Source organism: Temnothorax americanus, unplaced genomic scaffold (assembly GCF_048541705.1).
Source record: "Temnothorax americanus isolate GAGA-0224 unplaced genomic scaffold, ASM4854170v1 Scaffold11, whole genome shotgun sequence".
NCBI lineage: Eukaryota > Metazoa > Arthropoda > Insecta > Hymenoptera > Formicidae > Temnothorax > Temnothorax americanus.
Window position 1 is genome coordinate 1,583,429 of NW_027509242.1, and position 20,232 is coordinate 1,603,660.

At 41.7% G+C, this 20,232-nt stretch overlaps 5 protein-coding genes across 7 annotated transcripts in view; 1 reads left to right on the top strand and 4 right to left on the bottom strand.

Moving 5' to 3' along the window:
- Positions 1–75: 75 nt before the first annotated feature.
- On the bottom strand, positions 76–2,994 carry LOC143904970 (activator of 90 kDa heat shock protein ATPase homolog 1). The gene is made up of 9 exons (XM_077420021.1): positions 2,684–2,994; positions 2,341–2,567; positions 2,100–2,179; positions 1,805–1,998; positions 1,521–1,641; positions 1,335–1,417; positions 1,098–1,232; positions 768–1,003; positions 76–679 (listed from the first exon to the last, which is right to left on the bottom strand). Exons 2-9 carry the CDS (start codon positions 2,418–2,420, stop codon positions 595–597), a joined length of 1,014 nt encoding a protein of 337 aa, XP_077276147.1. The 5' UTR covers positions 2,421–2,567; positions 2,684–2,994; the 3' UTR covers positions 76–594.
- Positions 2,995–3,677: 683 nt separating this feature from the next.
- LOC143907568 (pro-resilin) lies at positions 3,678–5,234 on the bottom strand. Its single transcript, XM_077424415.1, has 3 exons — positions 4,974–5,234; positions 4,503–4,622; positions 3,678–4,308 (listed from the first exon to the last, which is right to left on the bottom strand). The coding sequence occupies exons 1-3, from the start codon at positions 4,983–4,985 to the stop codon at positions 4,060–4,062; spliced, it is 381 nt and encodes a 126-aa protein (XP_077280541.1). The 5' UTR covers positions 4,986–5,234; the 3' UTR covers positions 3,678–4,059.
- A 1,737-nt stretch (positions 5,235–6,971) lies between these two features.
- The window catches only part of Gluclalpha (glycine receptor alpha 1), a 61,771-nt gene continuing 48,510 nt past the window's right edge, over positions 6,972–20,232 (top strand). Inside the window, exon 1 of the mRNA XM_077424244.1 lies at positions 6,972–8,056. The gene's annotated coding sequence lies outside the window, so the exon portion shown is untranslated. The remainder of the gene's footprint in view (positions 8,057–20,232) is intronic.
- Positions 8,741–14,467, bottom strand: Septin4 (septin 4). Of its 3 annotated transcripts, none has more exons than XM_077424332.1 (9): positions 13,658–14,467; positions 13,097–13,273; positions 12,673–12,765; positions 12,268–12,433; positions 11,971–12,121; positions 11,687–11,852; positions 11,043–11,199; positions 10,266–10,347; positions 8,741–9,939 (listed from the first exon to the last, which is right to left on the bottom strand). In XM_077424332.1, the coding sequence occupies exons 1-9, from the start codon at positions 13,665–13,667 to the stop codon at positions 9,778–9,780; spliced, it is 1,164 nt and encodes a 387-aa protein (XP_077280458.1). In that variant the 5' UTR covers positions 13,668–14,467; the 3' UTR covers positions 8,741–9,777. The 3 variants fall into 3 exon arrangements, with proteins under 3 accessions (XP_077280458.1, XP_077280451.1, XP_077280466.1); XM_077424325.1 differs by having other exon boundaries at positions 11,031–11,199; XM_077424340.1 differs by having other exon boundaries at positions 11,031–11,199; positions 13,097–13,277.
- Fbp (fructose-1,6-bisphosphatase) lies at positions 14,612–18,451 on the bottom strand. Its single transcript, XM_077424365.1, has 4 exons — positions 18,097–18,451; positions 16,056–16,520; positions 15,580–15,769; positions 14,612–14,907 (listed from the first exon to the last, which is right to left on the bottom strand). Exons 1-4 carry the CDS (start codon positions 18,270–18,272, stop codon positions 14,716–14,718), a joined length of 1,023 nt encoding a protein of 340 aa, XP_077280491.1. The 5' UTR covers positions 18,273–18,451; the 3' UTR covers positions 14,612–14,715.

The following is a 20,232-nucleotide window of genomic DNA, read 5'->3' on the forward strand; positions in this document are numbered from 1 at the left end:
AGATTTTCGATCTGTTTACGAACGCGAGCGCGACCGCGTTCAAAAACTTTAACGAGCCAAATACATATAGTGATATTGAAAAGCAATGAAAAACAATTTTATTATAATATTATTATTATTATAATTATTATGTAAAAGAATGTCCGTTCTTTTTATGAGAAGACTGATTGCGTTATTAACTTTTCTTTTTAAATAAATACGCGAAGTTTGCGGCAACTACAAATGTTTATTTAAATGATTTATTTGAATTTTCCGTCACTCTCATACGGAAAGAACAGATTAAAAATCATCTTATCTCATAATTTATTAGACAAACACATCTAATAGGTAGAGAGACATACAAGTCACTTGTAATGTCGCGCGGCATCGTAGCGTGCACGCAGCGATATTAATTTAAGTTTTACACAAGGCGGTACCAAATATATGAAGATAGAACAGAGTAAACCTGTATTGTGTATACGCTTCTTTCCCATCGTGCCATAGTTTCATCTATGCTCCCGCAGAAGTCAAGCGCTCGCGCGACTGCGTGTGATTCGCAATTTCCACGATTGTTCTACTTAGCAATAAATAAATATCCATTAAACGGAATTTAGATCACATGAAGTACCCAAAGCCGAAGGTCCGTTTTATGGCGTCCCAGTAATATCTGTCCCAATTCTCCTTCGTAGAGAGCTCCTCGCTGGAAATCGCGATATTTTCGACATTATCAATCTTACTTGTCAATAATACGATAAATCTTATCAGAAAGTCATCGCACTCGAGCTTACCTCGTTGGGACACCACTCTGCGTTAAATTGACCTCAGTATGATCGTTCTTCTCACAAATATCGATCGTTACTTCGCTGAAATGTCCGGACGGCCATTGTTTACAACGCCACTTTTGAATAATCTTCGTTGGTGTAATCTCTACGAATTCGCCATGAATATTGCCGCTGAAAAGCTCGAATTCACCATTCTTCTTCGCTTCTAATTTTACCGGGTTCTTCGTGAAGGCTTCTACCATCTGTGAGAATTAAAGACTTTATTGTATAAGTAGGCTAGTAGTGAGTTAGGCTACATCGATAGCTTATCATGAGACAATTCAGTAAAATTATTACCTTGACCGAAGAGAGAACATTGTAAAACTCTTCCGCCCTGCATTGGAACTTAATATTTTGCTTAATCGTAGTGGTTGAGATTTTACCCATCGTTTTATTATTGTTCGTTGGTGTCACCGCGGCATTCATTTGCATCTTGAAATAGAATAAAACATTGTTAGTTGCTTTATCCCTTTATATTGTAAGTAGATCAAAAGACACGGTAGTATCTCCCGCCCAGTTGTACACATTACATACCTTTACATTAAAACCAGATGTTATATTCGAAATATTTTCCTTCACATTATCTTTTTTGGGAAGTATCATTCCTTTCGTAAATTCTGCAAATAAAAAAAAAAGATAGATTACATAAAAATGCTACATTATATGTTTTTAATATAACGAACAATTCACATCACACAAATTATAAAATCATTAGCTTACCTTCTTTTAAGGAAGATACATATTTCTTCAATTTTTCTCTTATTGCATCTTTACCTTTAGTATGTAAGAATTGTTTTACTTTCTCCCCTTCATCCGTACTATCTTTTAATGTAATTTCAACCTACAAATCACGAAATATACATTTATTAAAATTCTTGCACAACTTAATAAACTAAATACCAAAAGAAAATGATTCCTGATTAAAAAACCAAAATCAAATTAAAACGAATTAAAAGTTTGAGCCGAATTGTATAATTATATATAATTTAATTAAAAATACTTACATCTACCTCGCCGATATCATTTTCTTCAGAGAGATTGGGAATATTAATTTTACCCTCAATGTTCTCGGTGGATTTTCCATTTGATACCCACTTAAGAACGATATTCCATTCATAAAAAACAATAAGTTTCCCTTTTCTATTATTTGCTACTGCCTCACCTTCACATTTTTCCATTTCTGTTATTTCACATAACACTACAAATTAAATATAAGATTTATTACGAATATAGTTGCTCCGATAAAAATGTACAAATACTTGCTCTACGTTTCCAATTTATAAAATACGTGTTACCAACCTCCTTCTTCCTCGATTTTTGAATTTACAAACAGTTCCTTCAATTTTTCCTGCGACCACGCACAGGCATTCTTCTCCGTCCTGCGACATAATTTTAATGCGTTAAAAAAGTGTACGAAGGATAACGGACACTTTGAAAATTGACGATTAAATGCCGATATATATTTTATCAGACTGAATTGACTTAAAGATATCGACTTAGAGACATATCCCTATTAATAAAATTATGTCAATCAACGTACCAATGCCAGTTATTAACATTGGTTGCGTCAGGCCTTTCCTCCACGATCCAGCGTGGATCGCCCTCGCCCCACTTTGCCATGCTTCCGAGATCGGCTGTCGGAGAATATAAACAACAACGATTCCAATTCACGTGCCAAACTGGAGCACGGGGCAAGTTTCAGACTCGTGCCGGCGGAAGTAACGAGGGGATGCGGTGGTAACCTTCTAGCTCAACTTGGGGTTCAACCTGTGTAACATAACCTATGGTTAAAACTGCGACGAGACGCTCGCGCGCGTCGACGCGAGGCCCATTATTCATCGGGATTTGCGAGTTTCACGACATGCACGCGTTCGTATACTTACGCACGAGTCGTCCGACGAACGGCGGTTGCGGTTAGGCAAGCGTTTCGAGTTTGACGTCGGGCCACGTTTTTTTCGTGACGCTCGTAAAATCGTTCCACTAAAGCATTTGCGCTTCGAGGCGACGACGCTTCGCCAGGCGGTTTATCGCGCGACGGCGACAGGACCCGCTGTCGAAGTCAACAATCTCGACTGGTAGGTACTGCTCCGCTAGTTCGCTCCTTCGCTCGCGAGTCTGGCAAATGCCGTGAAACGAGAATAGGAGAAACGAGCCTGGCCGCCGCTGGCGCCCGATCCGCGGAGCATTCTCGAGCAACGGGCATTCTGGAAACTTCGACTGGCACAGTACCGAGATGGCGCACTCACGCGTTATTTCCTTTCCGCGGTTTCCGCCGTCGTATTGCAAATGGCGGAATTTCGTCCGCAATGATACCGCAATTGACTTGGATGTTACGTTATTTATGTTGGATGACTGCTCGCGATTGTTTATATATAATTTGATTACAATAGCTAATTTCATTATAGTTTAGATCTAGATTCTACTAGGTTTCCCTTTATATCTCATTTTATTATTTCATTCTTTGTATTTTTATTATTTCGGTGCAAAAGAACTATGTTATTCTTATTTTCGAAAGAAACAATTTTTCCCTTTTAAACAGCTTGCTCCAACGAGGATGAAACACTCAAGTCGTTCGTTCGTACAAAAATATTTATAAGAAATATAACGAACAATATAAGTATAATTATCAATAAATGTGTTTAAGTTCCCCTTATATGATAATTTATATTTCAACATCAATACCGCATTAGACAAGAGGCAGACTTCGTTTTTCACTTCGTTTTTTAGAACGTTTTTTTACGGGACGTCCTCAATTCTTAGCTTCCAGAAATTCCAATCCAGATTTTGGAGCTGACTTATAGACCGACATGTATTATAGAATTAGAACGTCAAAGAGAGCGGTAGAAGGGAGAAAAGGTTTCGTTACTTCATCCTCAAATTATTTTATTACACGTTACAGATAAAATGATGGTTGTCACGGTCACGTTTCGCTACATCGTACCATTTCGATCTTTCCGAATCGAAAGCTCAATCCTCGTCCTAACGTTTCGCATAAGTCCACGATCGTGTTCGTCGTGTATCTTTTAAGAGCAGAGGTCGGCTCTGAAATTATTATTACATATTGAATATTTCGTCGAACAAAAAGTTCGTGGAAGTTTATTTTTCTCTCGGTACAAGTACATAATATTTTCGATTTTGTCTCTTGACCCGCGAAACCCTTTCTTTGGTCTTTTACATATAGAAATAAGTGCCGACCCCTGTTCAATATACCATAACGATTGATACTTAATTGTGAGAGAAAGAGCGCCGCCGAGGCCGCCTAATATCTGTAGCCCTCTTCCGCAGGTCCCGCTGGACCAGCGGGATAAGTGGCGGTTCCCTCGTATCGCACCATCGGCCGATACCCGTTCTGATCGGCGACGTAATCGACGATCTGGGTCCTACCGTCCGGCAGCAGCACGTGGTAGGTCCCGGTGGCCTCCATGTCCTTCCTGTTCTCGCGATGCCCGAAGTCCAGACCCGCCGCCGCGTCCTGGACCTCGTACGAAAACTCATAGTTCGCCGGATCCTAACATATATTCGGTTTCGGTAAAAATGACGCGTTCACAGCTGGACCGGACAAAGGCGTATTGTCCGGAAATCAGCGGATCTTTGATTACGTTATCATCTAAATTGATTGTCTAATAGTTATCGGTCTTGAACATTTTCCGGTTTCTTTTCTTTTTTTTTTTTCCCCCAAAGATATATGTAATACATACTTACACCGGCCCAATCGTCTGGGTGACCAGTCCCGCCTCCTCCCCGAGGAGGGCTGGGCGGAAGATAGGCCGGGCCTTGCGGTTCGTTTCGAACTCCTACCAGGACCATCGCTAATAGTGCCGCCTGTTCGAAAGAGGAGCACAAAAACTTGTATGTACGTACGCGTATTGATAAAGAAGAGAGCGCGTCGGCTTAACGGACTAACGAGAGGATGATTCCCGCCGATGCGATCGCGTCTCGTGTCACCATATTCGACATAACGATATTCGATGCGATGTAATAAACAAATTTTACCCTTATCGATACCGTATGATAATATTTATTACACGGTGATAATTTTTTTTTTTTTATTAGAGTTAATTAACGCAAATTTATATCCCGTTCGCCGAGACTTACGCAAAATCTTTCGCGAAATATTATCGAATTCTGCGAAACGCGAACAAGCGTTTCGCAGCAACCTGGTTTGGTACCAACCTTCCGAATCATTAGAAATTCGGTAAAATTCTACGAGCGTTCGCGAAACTGAGATGGCTCATCTCGACAACCCCGGTTTTATAGCGACCACGTCAATCCCGACATTCCCGACGGGATGATGATTGGAGTACGCAATATTCGTTATTCGGGAAGTTTTAATGCGATCGGATAACCGTAATTACGGCTAATAATAAAACCGCAGGTTTCTACGAATGGCCCTAACCATTCGTTTGGCATAATCGCGATGGTTCCTGATTCTGTGCAACATTGTCGAGAATATACGAAAGCCGCACGTTTCTTCCTCTCGTTAGTTACAATTCTACCCCGAGTTGCGATAATTAGAGGATTCTCGTATATATAGGTATGCGTCGCGTTTACGTCTCGCGAAGCTGGATTATCGTTAACTTTCAAAAATTCTAAGCTATTACATATATTAACTAAAAAATATAGACAAATCGATCCTGAATTTATTTATACAGATTATGTATTTATTATCACAGACCGATAAAGCGTTCGGACAGTTTGTTATTAATTCGACGTGAAAATCGCGTTTGGCAATTTCCCACAAAGGATTCGTTAGCGGGTTCGACGGGCTACCGTATAATTTGCACGAAAGTCTTACTCAAGCGACAGAGATAACAATAAGTTAGATTAACAATTCTCTTTTTCGATTGCGTCACCGTCCCTTCCCGTAGACACGTCGCAAGACTTAAACGCGATCTGTCGCAAGATAATGTAATAGATATCACGATTGAAGTTGCGACAAACGACTTTATAGAACAACATTTTATTGGGAGAGAGAGAGAGAGAGAGAGAGAGAGAGAGAGAGAGAGAGAAAGACAAAATTGAAAGCGCACGTTGTTGAAATATTTCAACGTCGTAATATAGAAAATGTAGCGGATAGAATGCACGTGCAAAACGAGCTACTTAGGACTCTGCTAGACAAACGTAAACAAACCGCGCGTGCTACATGGAGAGCGTTTTTTTGGATGCCAGATGCGCGTGAAAATAATTCCGAGAACTGGGTGCGCCGCGAGGCGAAGGAATTTCGTGGAATGGAAGGGAGTTTTTTCGGATCCTGGCGAGTCTTCGACGTGTGTCGCGCATAATAAACTTATCAATTCTCTCTCGCAGCTTATTTTTGTTCTTTTTTCATTTTCCGATCGACAATTTACCATCGTACTGATTTATAGCAAGAATCTACGGGTCGCGGTATCTTTTTCTCTTTCGCAAATACGAAACTTCACGAATCGTGTAGTAAAATCGTAAGACTTAAGGCGTAAATATGCACGACTCGCGTTTCGCCATTTGTAACGAAATTCATAGCGCGAACGGAGGAACAGAATCGAGTAAGTACGCATTGTGGTTTGGCAGTCGTGCCGATTCGCCAGTAATTTTTCGACAGGATCAAAGTGAACGAAATACTAAAAAGCGATATTTATTCGACGGTGTTCACAGTTGTTTCTACGCAAATAAAAATTCTTCAATTATATACATACATGTATAAATAAGAAATTAGAATTTCCGTACGAGCAACGAGAGAATTATTGATGAGCGGTTAACGCAAAATTGCCACAGCACAATTTTTACAAAGCCATCGAAATATCGTAACGTGTCATTGATATCGTAATACGTGGTAATCGTGTATCTTAGAGATAAAAAAATCGTACGTCGTACCTTTATGTTGTATAAATTTAGAGAAAACAGGAAGTTTTATTTCTATGAAAATTTCCAATGCGACTTTTTTTTCTAAATATCGTGTCTTAGGAACTATAGTAATAATGTACATAAAATTCCTTATTTGTTATACAATTTAACCTTACCGGTATATCGGAGAAAGTATTAACTCCGTTTTGACAAAAACGAGATACGATTGTTCATTTCAAACGTACAACGAATTTACAAAGATTTTCGCACCTACGTCGCGCGCGACCTTGCCGCGGCGCGAAGTGAGCCGCGCGCCGGCGGCCGGCGGCCGGCGTTCGGCGTTCGGCGGTTCGGCGTTCAGTTCAGTCTATACCGCTGTCGCGCACGGATCGACGAACGCGCGCTCGTCGCGTCGCGCGTTTCGCCGGTGAATCGAAGTCGAGTGCCGTCATTGTTGTGTCGGGGACGATAATCGGAGTACGTAAGTGAACGCGAGTGACACGGTGAACGACAAGTTCGTCAAACGTATACGCGCGTGGCTACGTTATTCGGACTCTTTTTTTCCCCGGCGCGTCTGTCGCTTCCGCGATCGCCGCGTCGTTGTCTTTTTTGAATGAACTCGTCGATATATAATCCGTGTGCGCATCTTCATTTTTGTGAAAATCTCGTGCGAGGACAGTCACTGCAGCCAGCCTCGTACGTACTTCATCGGGGATCCTGCCGAATCGAGCGCCGTCGCGCGTCGCCGGCCCGTCAAAGATTCTGTGGAGTATATATAGCGATGCGGATTCGAGTGCCGTCGTAGTGTGACAAATTGACAATCGCCAGCGAGATGAGTTTCGCGATGAAATCGAATGTGCGTTTATGTGCGGCTACATTCGGATTCTGCTCGCCGACGCGGCGCGTACGTTACTTTCCGCCGCGACCGCCGCGCCATTATCTTATTTGAACGTATCGCGACGGCAATGGGTGCGCGTCTTTTCGCGAGGACCGAGGACGAACGTCGCTGATTCTGCCTGAGTGAATCGAGTGCCGGAAGCGATAACCCGAGCGGAAGTGACTGCGCGAACGATGAATTTTCGCGATTAGATCAGACGCGACGCGCGCGAACGCGTTCGGTTTCTTTCCGCGGCCGCGGCCGCCATTTTCCGTCCGACGGTCGCGGCGCTGTTACCTGAATTGCCTTTTCGAATTTCTAACTTCGACGGTGTTGCGGCGCGTCGTCGTTTTCGTCGAAATTCCGTGCGCGGAAAGACGGTCTTCGCGCAATTTCGCCGAGTCGGACGCTAGTGCGTATAATGTGTGTGAAAATCTCGCGAATATCGGAGCCGGACGATGAGAGAGGATTCTGAGAGAGCATCCCCGGAGTGGCCGGACAACAGGCGTCGTCGACATCGGCGAGCCAGCGTCGCGAAATAGACGTCGCACATCGAACGGTGAGTACGAAACTAGAAATTTTGTTCGTCAAAAGTCTTACTCCGTGAATTCAGTGGATTTCTAATGTCCGATCTACAATAGCTGTAGTAAGCTGTAGTAAGCCTCAAGCCGTAAGAACGTGACCAATTACAGGCGAATGTGAGGAGAATAATCGACTGTGATTGGTCAATTTCTTGTAAGCTCGGTGTCCACGATGCAAGAACTTGGTCCAAGTTTTGGTTCAAGCCACGGAAACTGCTGCTTTTCTGTAAGAGCTGCAAGTTGCGTGGCTTAAACCAAAACTTGAACCAAGTTCTTGCATCGTGGACACCGGGCCTGCAAGTACTGTGTCCACACGCAACTTGCAGCTCTTCATTGGGTTAAACCGAAACCGGCTTAACCCGAGGCTTACTAACTTCGAGGCTTACTACAGCTTACTACAGCTATTATAAGATATTTTATACCTTACGCGAGTAAACGTAGGGTTAAACGCCGAAGGCGACGTAAATTCGGCGAATTACAATATTTTTCTGCTTTAGCCAATTTTATCATATATGTTTTATTCTAAATATAAATTAAAATGTATTCTTTTTTCTTTCTTAGTCGATTCCTTTAAATAACAGAAAGATATTGGAAGGGAAAGCGAAATGGGACAGAAATAGCGATAAAGTTCAACATAATTGTTGAGACTCGAGTCGACCGTATCGTTTTTACGGTATAATGTGTTTATTGTTACAAAACATCTACGCATTCCTTCTCACAAGAAAATAATTTAAACAAAATATTAAAAATCCGTAAAATAGTGACTGTGCGAATCGCGGATCTTTGGTTTCTCCAACTGAATTTATCTCACACACACACACACACACACACTCTTCTTATAGAATTCTACTATATAATTACGGATTATATTGTGCGTATATTTAGAACGTTAATTCTAATTAATACTTTTCGCAATTCTTTGGCATACACTCGGGACTCTAAATCTGATACTAGCGTTAAACGATAAACCAAACGGGAGAATCTTCCACCGAGAATCTCAATGCTTATTGTGCGATCAGTTTATACGTCCGTTTTACAACGAACGCGCGGTGTTACATACATATATATATATCTCCCGATAGTTTCTGATACGACTACGCGTGTTCATTATTCGTATAAATTAGCTATGCACGTATAAGTATAAAATAACATTCCGATCTCGCGTATCACTGACATTTTAGCGGTATTGAGTCGACAGATCTGTACAGGATTCGCGATTTGATCGAATATTCGGATAAGCATATCGGTGAATCTTTGGCAGTTCCATACTTCGTCTATACCCTTTCGAACGGTGATAAAAGATAGCGCGTGATCGAGAAGAAATTAATGATCTTAATAATTACTTCTCTAATTCTACTTCTAATTCTTCTAGATAGAGACAAATTTATTTTGCTTGAATTTCAATCAATCGGCTTTAATTTTGTTTATTATATACGAGCGAATATTTAATAATAAATACTAATGAAATATTTAATAATAAATTCGCTTCTATAATTATATTCTATAACTTGAAGCAAATATAATTTAAAAATTTATATAATTTCGAAAGTTAGAAAATTTATACTGAAGCTACGATCTCGAGAATTATAAATATGTATAAATGTCGAGATGATCTGTCGAACGAAATATGTACAGATCTTTCGGGAGGTTAAGCCCTACATTCCGGATACACACATGTATTCCGAGAATGACCTACGCTTCAAACGTCTATAATACTGTTACGTTTCTTGTCCACATCCGCGGAATCGAGATCATTGCCGAGGCTACCCACGCGGCCTCGCAATCCGACACCGCCGCCGACCTGACCGGTCGCCTTGAGCTTCTCTTGCATCTGAGCCAGGATATCTTGCATCCTCCGTATCTGCGAACGCGTGAATCGATGTGATAGCGAGTGGTGCGAGAAAACATTTCATAAGAATCGAATTAGATTAGAAAATTGAATTGCGGGGACATCTATGTACGTTTGATCCTTTTTTTTTTAATTCTAATATTACTCACAAAGAAAAAATTGAACCGTCTGATGAATAAGTATTAAAATATTGAAAATAATAAGTTTATTTTAATATTGAGTATTGAAATATTTACGTCTCGTAATTGCATGGTAAAAACTTTACTTTTTCTGACTTAAAAAATGTATATCCCTGAAAAGTTTCAATGCCGCGACCGTTTTAAATTGCGCGTGCTCACCTCCTCATCTTTCTGCAAAAGAAGTCTGTCCGTGTCGGATATACTGTTCTCGAAGTGCGGTCCGGAATCTCTTTTCAGTTTGCTGTAAAAAAAGAGACGAGAGGCGTATTTTTATCCTCGATTATCCGAAAGGGGGCTACGAATAATTAATCTACGAAATGCAATCGAAGCATGAGTTATTATATATGGAAGGTTAAAGCCATAGTGGTGTGAGTCAATTTTTTTTAAATATTGACTCGCAATTCATATATATTGTATAGATTGCATCTATGTGCACGCGAGTTAATAGATATTAAAAAAAAAATTTGGCCTTTACCCCTCCATATGTTAAAGCAATACCGTGCAATTTTTCAAAAAGTATCAATCTTACAACGTTCTTCAATTTTTACTGGACAATATAGAATTTATATATATATAAACTATTTCAACTATTCTCTCTCTCTCCACTGAATTATCATACCGTTGGAACCACAAACTAGTGTGAATCGCAAACTAGTTCGAAACTATTGCTGGCAGATGCTTTTAATAATCACGCAAAGCGTACGGGGCACTCGAAAGCGTATCAAGCTCTTCAAAGAGCCAATATTAATAGTCCATTACCATTTCGTATCTCGAGGAAAGTTCTTGAAACGCAGACTAGTGTAAAAATAATATTATTCCGAAACGCGACACTTTCGAGACACCCCGTACGCATTGCGAACGCGCGATAAGCGCGTCCGTATGTATATATATATATACCTACTGGAATGCAATATTTTTATTTACATGCGTAAATACCTCCGTTCCCGGATCGCTTGCTGCGAAATTTGAGAAATACATTGGGCCCGAAAATTCTCGTAGTGAACGTCCTGCGTGACGTCCTTTAGATCCTGCATGTGCGTCGATATTAGCATCGTCCTCAGTTTGACGAAGTCACTGTGCTTCGGGTTCTCGACTATGATCAATCAGAATTGAAATATTAAAGATCGGCCGCCGAAATGCGAAAGCCGGAGTTACTCCTGCTTTCAAATACGCCGATTGATTGTACTCGCGGAAGGCTTAAGCCTCAGCAGCTCTTTTATCGATTAAATCTCTAATTGCTTTTATTCGGCTTCTGCTTAACGATCTAATTGAAAAGTCGCGGTTATCTTGTAATAAAGGGTATCGAGTACGTGAAATCCCTGTTCTGAATTTCGATTCCTTTGACGTTACCGCATCGAAGTGCACTCTCGGTTCTCTCAAACAGCAATTGTTGACGGAGATTTATCTAACAATGTTAATTAAAATCGGTGCGTTCTTTGGCTGGAGCAAATTTTGTTGCAAATGTGAAATTATTTACGTTAAAAATTTTTTTCCTCAACGTTATACTTACTTCGCACGTAGCTCATGGGAATTAGCGCAATCGAAAGATTATGAATTTTATCTAGAATATAAAAGTTCACCTTCTACTACGCCCCACGGATACTGCCGGCCGCGAACTTTCCTTCCGGCGACCTCCAGCACCGTCGAACTTCCGACGACCGCGAATGGTATACAGGCCTTCAGCTCCTTATCCTGTTGCTTGAACTCCTCGTCCTCGTCGCTGTCGCAATCCGGGAACTGGTATATCTGGTGCGACAATACGGAAATTAATTAGCATTTGCCGCGCGTCGTATAAGAACGCTATTGCACGTATCAGGAAATTATAAAAGTTTTTGCATTTTACGTCAAGAGGACAAAGTCAAACCTGAATCTCGTGTTCCTCGATGTCCGCCAAAATGCGCTCCTTTAACTTTTTCACCTCGTGAGTGGTTAAAGTGTCCGCTTTCGCGATTACGGGAACGACGTTAACTTTCCGATGTAGACGCCTCAATACCTCGAGATCGATCTGTCTGAGGCTATAAAGAAAGATCGGCATTCAAATTAAGGATTGTAATTGAGTCTGATATATAATCGCGCTCGATATTATACCGCGGGGTGAAAATTATCATCTTTAATCCTGATGTAAATGAGAATATACGGAGAGCTGGATTATATCACGTACCCGTGGCCGTATGGTGGTATAAAGTAAAGACAACAGTGTACCCTGTTATCTTGGATATTTTTCCTATTTAATCCGCTTTCGTCCGTAAAGTACTGGCGAAACTGCTCGTCGATGTAAGCCGAGCACGCTTTCCACGTATCCTCGCAATTTACCGCATCGCCGAATCCTTGAACGGTATCGTTACTTATTGAATTATTTAATAAAGCCGTATCGTTATTTATACGTGAAATTGAATTTTACGAAAAATCAATATCATTATTTATCCAGCAATTTTATATACGAAATCGCTATTTACAAAAATATTCCCCGTAATTAATTCAACGTGTCCATACACTAACAAGATAATATGCGGATGTAAACTTGTTTAAACGTGGAAAATAAAATAGGCTCGGCGATATTTCTCACCTGGCGTGTCTACGATCGTTAAGCGGAGCCGAACGCCACGCTCCTCTATATCCATCGTCTTTTTCTCGATAGAGGTGGTCTTAGCCACCCGATCTGGAAGTGAACGATGAATATTTATCGACTTCTCGAGATCGTGGGCAGTTTACCCAGCACGATGTAAGCTGATCAAATATTTTTCGCGTGTCAATATAACTCGCGGGAGGCACGGGGAGGTTTTTAGAGCAAGACTATCCCGGCGCGGTGGCGTTACATATACGTCCTCCCTCCTCCATCGCGGTTAAACGGTGTCCTTGTTATATTACGATTGGCCGCGCATATAATTTCAGAGGGGACTGACAGGTTCGCGACTAGGACTAGAGGACAGTCTAAGTTATCGCGAGGAGATCGCGTTTATGGATGAAATTGAAATGAAAATCACACGCACCCGCCGCATCCGGAATTCGCCGGTCCTTGTACAGGTCCCCGAGGAAGAGACTGTTTATGAGCGTCGACTTGCCGAGACCGGTCTCACCCAATACCATCAGGGTGAACTCGAAGCCCCTCTTCACCGATTTCCGGTGCACTTGCTCCGGCAGCGTCGCGAAGCCGATATAATCCCTGTCTTACTGAGCGAAACAAACGCGGTCGTTAATTTCGCGACATATCAATATATATATCTAGGTAAAATTTCTCTCGCCGTCTTTTGTACAGAGACAAACGCTCGATAATTAATAAAGCGCGTGGCACGTTTAAATATACAAAAACTCCGAACATATATAGAATTACGTGCGAGCGCGATTGCGTTTTGATTTTTTTGGCTGACTCATTGACTGACTCGTAAACGCGACGCATGTAGGTACTAGGCGTCAATAAATACATAATTTACATCACAGCGAAGCGAGCCGGTTTCCCGACTCGGAGAGAGAAAACGAACAAGGACGCAATTTTGCGACACTTTCGCTGTTAAACGCGCGACAATTTCTATTTAAATAAAACATTTACGTACCGCCGGACATTATGGCAGAATCTAAGGGCGCTTCCGTGGGACGACGAGCATAACGGCAGCCAAATGTCGACCAAAACGTACTACGGCCGAGGGCGGCTCGCGCTCACGAACGCGCCTCTCTCTTCGTCCGTCCGGCCTCGATTTGCGCTGGCGCACTGTCGACCGGCCGATCAATAGTCGGTCGTGCTCCTATGATGCGTTCCGGGCTGCACGCCGTGAAGAGGTTAAGCCGGAGAGAGCCGGGCGTGCGTGCGGAATAAATAGCAACGTTATCGGCGCCCGCGCCGTCTCGCTTAACGGTTATACAAACGGAAGAACGGAAATGATATAAGGTCCGACATCGGTTAAGCCTGACCGATGACGCGATGCTGCGACGGCTTCGCGCGCTTCGCGCCGCTCGCATCGCGCTGCATTCACGCCCGGCAAGTGATAAGTACGGCGTTCGTGAAAGGAAAACAGAAAAACTGTCACGACGCGCCGTCTCTTATCGTCACACCGCACCGTGCGCGCCGATCGAATTAGATTGAGTTCCTCGAAGAGATTAACGAGATCGGTGCTACTATAACGCTGTTCCCCGTGACGGTATTTCTCAACGGTTTCATCAACGTCGCTTTTATAACGAACGCGCGGATGATTTATTTGCATTCGCGTGTACGCGCCGAATAAATTAAATAATCCGACGCGCTAACGTTTAGCGTATAATTTCAGGTCTCCGCGCGAAACATGATGAATTTTCGGATTTACCGGATTTGCCAACAATCGGCCGTAATTATTCGTAATGGCCTGTAAAAGCGCCTGATGACATAGGATTTATTACATTTCCGCGCTGTTTGACTACAATTTTGATTAATCGTTATTAATTATTTCCTCCGTGGTATTACTTTTGAGCGATAACAAAATTATTCGAACATTTAAATTGAGGGGTCTGATATAACAGCTATGTGTAATACGTAATTTAATAAAAAAAATTAAATTTATTGTAAAATGTAAAATAACAATCCGTATAAAAAAGATGTAACGCTCGATTATTGTGTGCTTGGAAGAGAGATTCTTCGTTTTTATCGCTCGGCCTTATTTTTTATAAACGCCATTACGTCGTTAACGTCGTCTTTCGAGCCCAAGAAAATGGGTGATCTCTGATGGATGGTCTCCGGAACGATGTCCAGAATATCAATTTTTCCGTTTGTCGCCAGACCGCCGGCTTCCTTGACTAGGAAAGCCATCGGCACGCACTCGTACAGAAGTCGTAGCTGGAATTGCGAAATTAATACAAATGGCGCACACTTATTGATTTGACTTTTGCGAAATTTTCATGCTTTAATACGCGAGATGTAATATAGATGAGAAGTATATGTTTAAAATTAAAGTCTAATAATAAGTTAATTATCGGTAAACACACGTTCTCTTGAAATTCTGACCCCGGTATCGGTCTCTCTGATAGAGAGCTGCAATCGTGTTTACCCGAGTGGATGATACGCAAAGTCCGATAATGTTTTACAGAAATTTACATAGAAATCATGGGATGCCGCCGCGCGGGTCAGTCCAAGTTAAAACCGGATATATATTTATACCGCGCTTAGATAAAATAATTTCCAAAGTCCGATACTTTCCTGCGTGTTTATCGGATAGATGGTAGCGTAAACACCTGTTTATAACGCAAAGTTACATCCGGGTTATTTTATTACTCAATCCGCGTCTGTGTGGTGATAAGCGCATCCGATAAGCGCGAGATCAGGAATTTACAAATTGGCAATAATCGGCGAGCGAAGAGAGAATCAAGAAGATAAACGGGATAAGTAAACGCGAAATATGTCGTAATATACACCGCTTATCGCTATTTGTCTCGATCTGTCTCTTGTTCTTTTTCCGTACCATATAGATAGTTAGTTCAATATAAAGTTCAGAAGTCGTCGTGAAATTACCTTGCCGTTGGGATTGCTCTTGCTCGCGGGATACAAGAAGATACCGCCGTACTTAATCGTACGGTGTACGTCGGCGACCATGGAGCCCACGTACCTGGCACTGTAGGGCTTTCCGGTTGCGGGATATTTCTTGGAATGTACGTACTCCTTGATAGACGAGTCCCACGTGCTCTCGTTGCCTTCGTTAATACTGCAAATAATCGTACCGCGATTTCAGTGCGGTCAATACTTAACGACCGAGAGAGAGAGAGAGAGAGAGAGAGAGAGAGTTTCGAAAGATGTACTTTCGCCTATAAAAAGTCAACTTGAACTCAACATATACCGACTATCTTATCGAATTCGTGATTACGCTGACGATGTTAACTGTAACTCGCACATCAAAACGTGTGCACCGAATTATGTCATTCCGCAGCTTTCGTTTCTCTCTCTCTCTCTCTCTCTCTCTCTCTGTCTTTTCACTTTATTTTTTATCATACCTATATATATTGCCTCTGTCGGGCATACGCATGTTTTTCTCGGTCAGTATAAATTCTCCGATGGCCGGATCGTACATGAACCCATTAACGCCACGGCCGATCGAGAGCACTATCATAGTCGCCGAGCCGTATAGAGCGTATCCGGCCGCGACCAAGTTCCGTCCCGGTTGCAGCACGGCCTGCAGCGTGGATTCCCCGGATTGTTCGGATTTTTTGTAAATTCCGAAGATCGAGCCCACCGAGACGAGGCAGTCGATGTTGGAGGAGCCGTCGAGCGGGTCGAAACACACGATGTACTTGCCGCTCTTCTCCGTTTCCACCTCGATAGCGTGCTGATTCTCCTCGCTCACGAGCACGCACGTGGTGAAGGATGACGTCAGCATGTTAATGAAGAGCTCGTTGCTCAGGACGTCCAGCTTCTTGACTTCCTCACCCTGAACGTTGATATTGCCGGCGATGCCATACCTGATGGATGAACAGGGGTATGCGTCGTGCGTTTAATAGCTGATTCGTACACCCAAATGAGCATTGCATAACCGATTTAATTAATTATGATCGATTTGGGCTTGAAATAGTTTGAATACGCGATAAAAATATATGATAAAAGTCGTTTCAAATATTATTTAAAATAAAAAGCTTTTTGAAAGTTTTGATTATTTTAAAAATTATACTATATTATTTTATATTTAAAATTATTAATACATTTTTTTACATCCAAATATATTCTTTATTTTATAATCAGATGTAGACAGAAATAATTTTTAAGAACGTTTGATATTGACCCGTATCTAAGGAAAGACTCTCTGGAGGTTTAAACCTTTCAAGAGAGAAGATTTTCTGGTTTTAAATGATATTTGAAACGGTTCGCGAATCTCGATATGATTAAATTGTTTTGAAATTGAAAGAAGTATTGGAAAAAGAAGTCCTTATTTTTTTTAAATACTGGGACAAATGTGCAACATTGTCTTTTGTAACATTTTTCAATAGCAAACAATAGTTCAAGAATATTATAAAATTGTTATTTAGAAAATAAATTATAGGATCGTAAAAAAATCGTGAGGTAGATAATTTATTCAGGAGATAATATGAAAACATTAAGATAATAATTATTCGTTATATTATCCAAGATTCACGGACTTCATTACAGTTATCTAATCTTAATTCGAGGCACAATCCACATCAGATTATTGATAAGGGAAGTTTGTTCCGAAACTTCGATAGAGAGCGACCAGTCATGAAATTGTTTTATTCATGTCGCTGCGGTGTGTGCGCGCCACTGTAATAATGAGGAAATTATTTATATGTTATTTACATGCAAGGTTACAGAATTGTCAGGGCGTAGAGATTAATGTTTACTGGCGTGTATTGGCAGCTTGAGCGCGGTAAATGCACGGGACTATACCGCTGCCGAATACATTTGAATAAAATAGAGACGAGCGCCGCCGCGCCGCGCCGGTTCGACAGCAAACGTTAGCCTCAGTTACGATACTGCGGAGACTTTACACCTACGCTGTATGTACACATATATGTATATGCCAGTTCGAGTCTCCCTCTGCCGCGTGCTAAATTCTGACCGTTGAGTGCCGCGTGAAAATGTAAAGCCGCACATGTAAGCTGCATCCGTACACTGCAGGTTATAATGTGTATGAAAGTTCTCTATTTGTTGTCGCAAAGTGATTTTGCAACTTTTTTAACCGTGGGGAATATTTGCGCAATAAAACGTACAGTCGTGAACCAGCGTAGTTTCGAACTCATGAAGATTACAAATTATAATTAGATTAATTTGAATAATATATCGTAAAGTGTCTCTCTGTTTCAGCTGTTCAAATATGCCATTAGAACGTCTAGTTTATGAGATCACGAAGTGTTTTTCCACTTCTCTCGCGCTGATCCTCTTTCGCTTATTCGGCCATGCAGAAAGCGACACCGAATCGCACATTCCACGGCGTGCGCTATACGTTCGCGTTTTTTTTTGTCTCTCGCAAACGTTGGCGCGAGGCTGGCTCTCGTTCAGCCTCGAAAGCTCGCAATGTTTACTCACATATTAGCGATACCGGCCTTCCTCACGGCCGAGCTGACGGCTTTTACGGCGGTCTGTATGCTATTCAGTAGCTGCGTGAGATCGCCGGTCGCCGTTGGCACCTTGCGCTGCTCCGCCAGCACGAATCTCGTCAGCGTCATGCAGTCCGAGTCCATGATCGTGTTTTCCGATGCCATCGTATAATTCGTATATTTTTTTCGAGCTGCGGGACGCAACGCGAGGAAACTGGCGTGAGAAAACGAGGCTGTCTCGGCGGAGACTGAAACCGACGATTTCGAGGCGGTGCGTTATATAAGACCCCGGCAACGCGGCCAGTCGGCGACGCGTTATCGCGACACTCGCGACAGCAGTGAAAGCAGCATTGGCATTCGAGTTTCCGAGCTCGCTCTAGCGAGCTTCTTCTACGAGTTGATACTATTTTACAATACGCGCGAACGCGCGGTGACGCGTGCCTTGATAAAGTCGCTCTTCGAAGCGCGCTCAAGCGACGCGATATCATCGGGTGGAAAACGGGATATCTCACTTATTTTGTATTTATTACTCCGTAAATATCTGTACTCTCTAAAAGTCGAAGAGTTTTAAATATTATTCAGAACGAGTGAAATGCAAGTGTAACGGAAAATAAAAATTGAGCCTGTGTACCTGGAGCGATTCGCCACTCTAAAAAAGAGTAAAATTTTGCTATAAATTAGAGTGAAAATCGCACTCCATTTGAATGAAGATCAGTGTCTATAGAAGTGAGTGAATTATGTCACTCTACACAATTTTGAGTGAAAAATTTCATCTTGTTAGAGTCATTTATCAGTCGATTTTTAATGAATCGCGATTCACTATAGCTTTAGAGTGAGATCGCACCATCACTCCAATAGAGTAGCCGCTCTTAAAAGAGTGAAAAATTCACTCCTACTTTACGAGTGAATTTACTCAAGTTAGAGTGACAACTCTCTCTCGTGGAGTGTGACACTAGCGCAATCACTCTAATATATTATTGACGAAACCACTCTATGACATTTAGAGAGTACAGAGAATGCAATCGATACGCGGATTTCTATCTGCGTTACTCATATTGTGTAAAATGAAGCGTGGCAATCAGTGTTGGAATTTATTTTTTTAATGGTTTAAAGTCAATTTTCACCGGAAATATAAACTATACCATAGATTTACTTTTCCACGTTTTTCTCGCTGCACAAATTTTTGTTATTTCATTCGTTGACGCGTGTATGGTTAATTTTATACATATCTATGTATTATATAAAATTTGTAGAATTAAACGTGGCCACGCATTAGTTGGTCACACGCGGATTTATAAAAGAGAGTAAAATCCCTCGAAAAACCGATAATCGCATAAAATAAGCGAACAATGACGTAGTTAATACGCAAATTTTATTCGGCAGTTGTTTCGTTGCGTTTTATCTTACCCGCCTTGCTTTTCCCGCGCATTATTTTCATCTCTGTAACATATGCAAATGTATTCGGTTCTGTTACGTATACACGGTTCTGTAAACGAAAACGAGATAGGCTTGAAAAAAAAAAAAATAAATAAATATTGCAGATTCACACATGCACGCGGCAGTATTCTATTATCCGGTCGTATAATTATCGAGGTCGCGTGTGAACCGGAACTAGGTCGCATTAAGATTCGTTTCGCCGATAATGCATTATCCTATCGCGTGGAAACGTGAAGTGTCGCGCGCGCGTTATTCGACATAACGTAAGAATGATTTTATTGCTTCCATATCGCAAAAGCGTAAATCGATTTTCCTACTAAACTTGCACCCGCGACATGCGCACCTACACGGAGCGCGCGTCTTGGAATCACGACCGATTTCAAACGTCGTGATATTTCAAGCACTATTATGCGGTTAATTCAAGTTCAAATTAATTTCTGAATGCGTCGCGCGATAGATAAGCCCGGTAGTAGTGTCGTATAGCTTCGCTATAAATACTGTTATTACGTTGTGCGGCATAATTAAACTGTAAATGGCATATAACGAAATTAGCGTCGCAACGACGTTAGATCGATCGAATCGGCTTCGCCTAAATAATGGCAATTTATCGGTCTATACGTGTACGCGGTGACCACCCTACGTTGCAAATTATGCATTCTTTTTTTCCTCTATACATTTTATCAAGAAT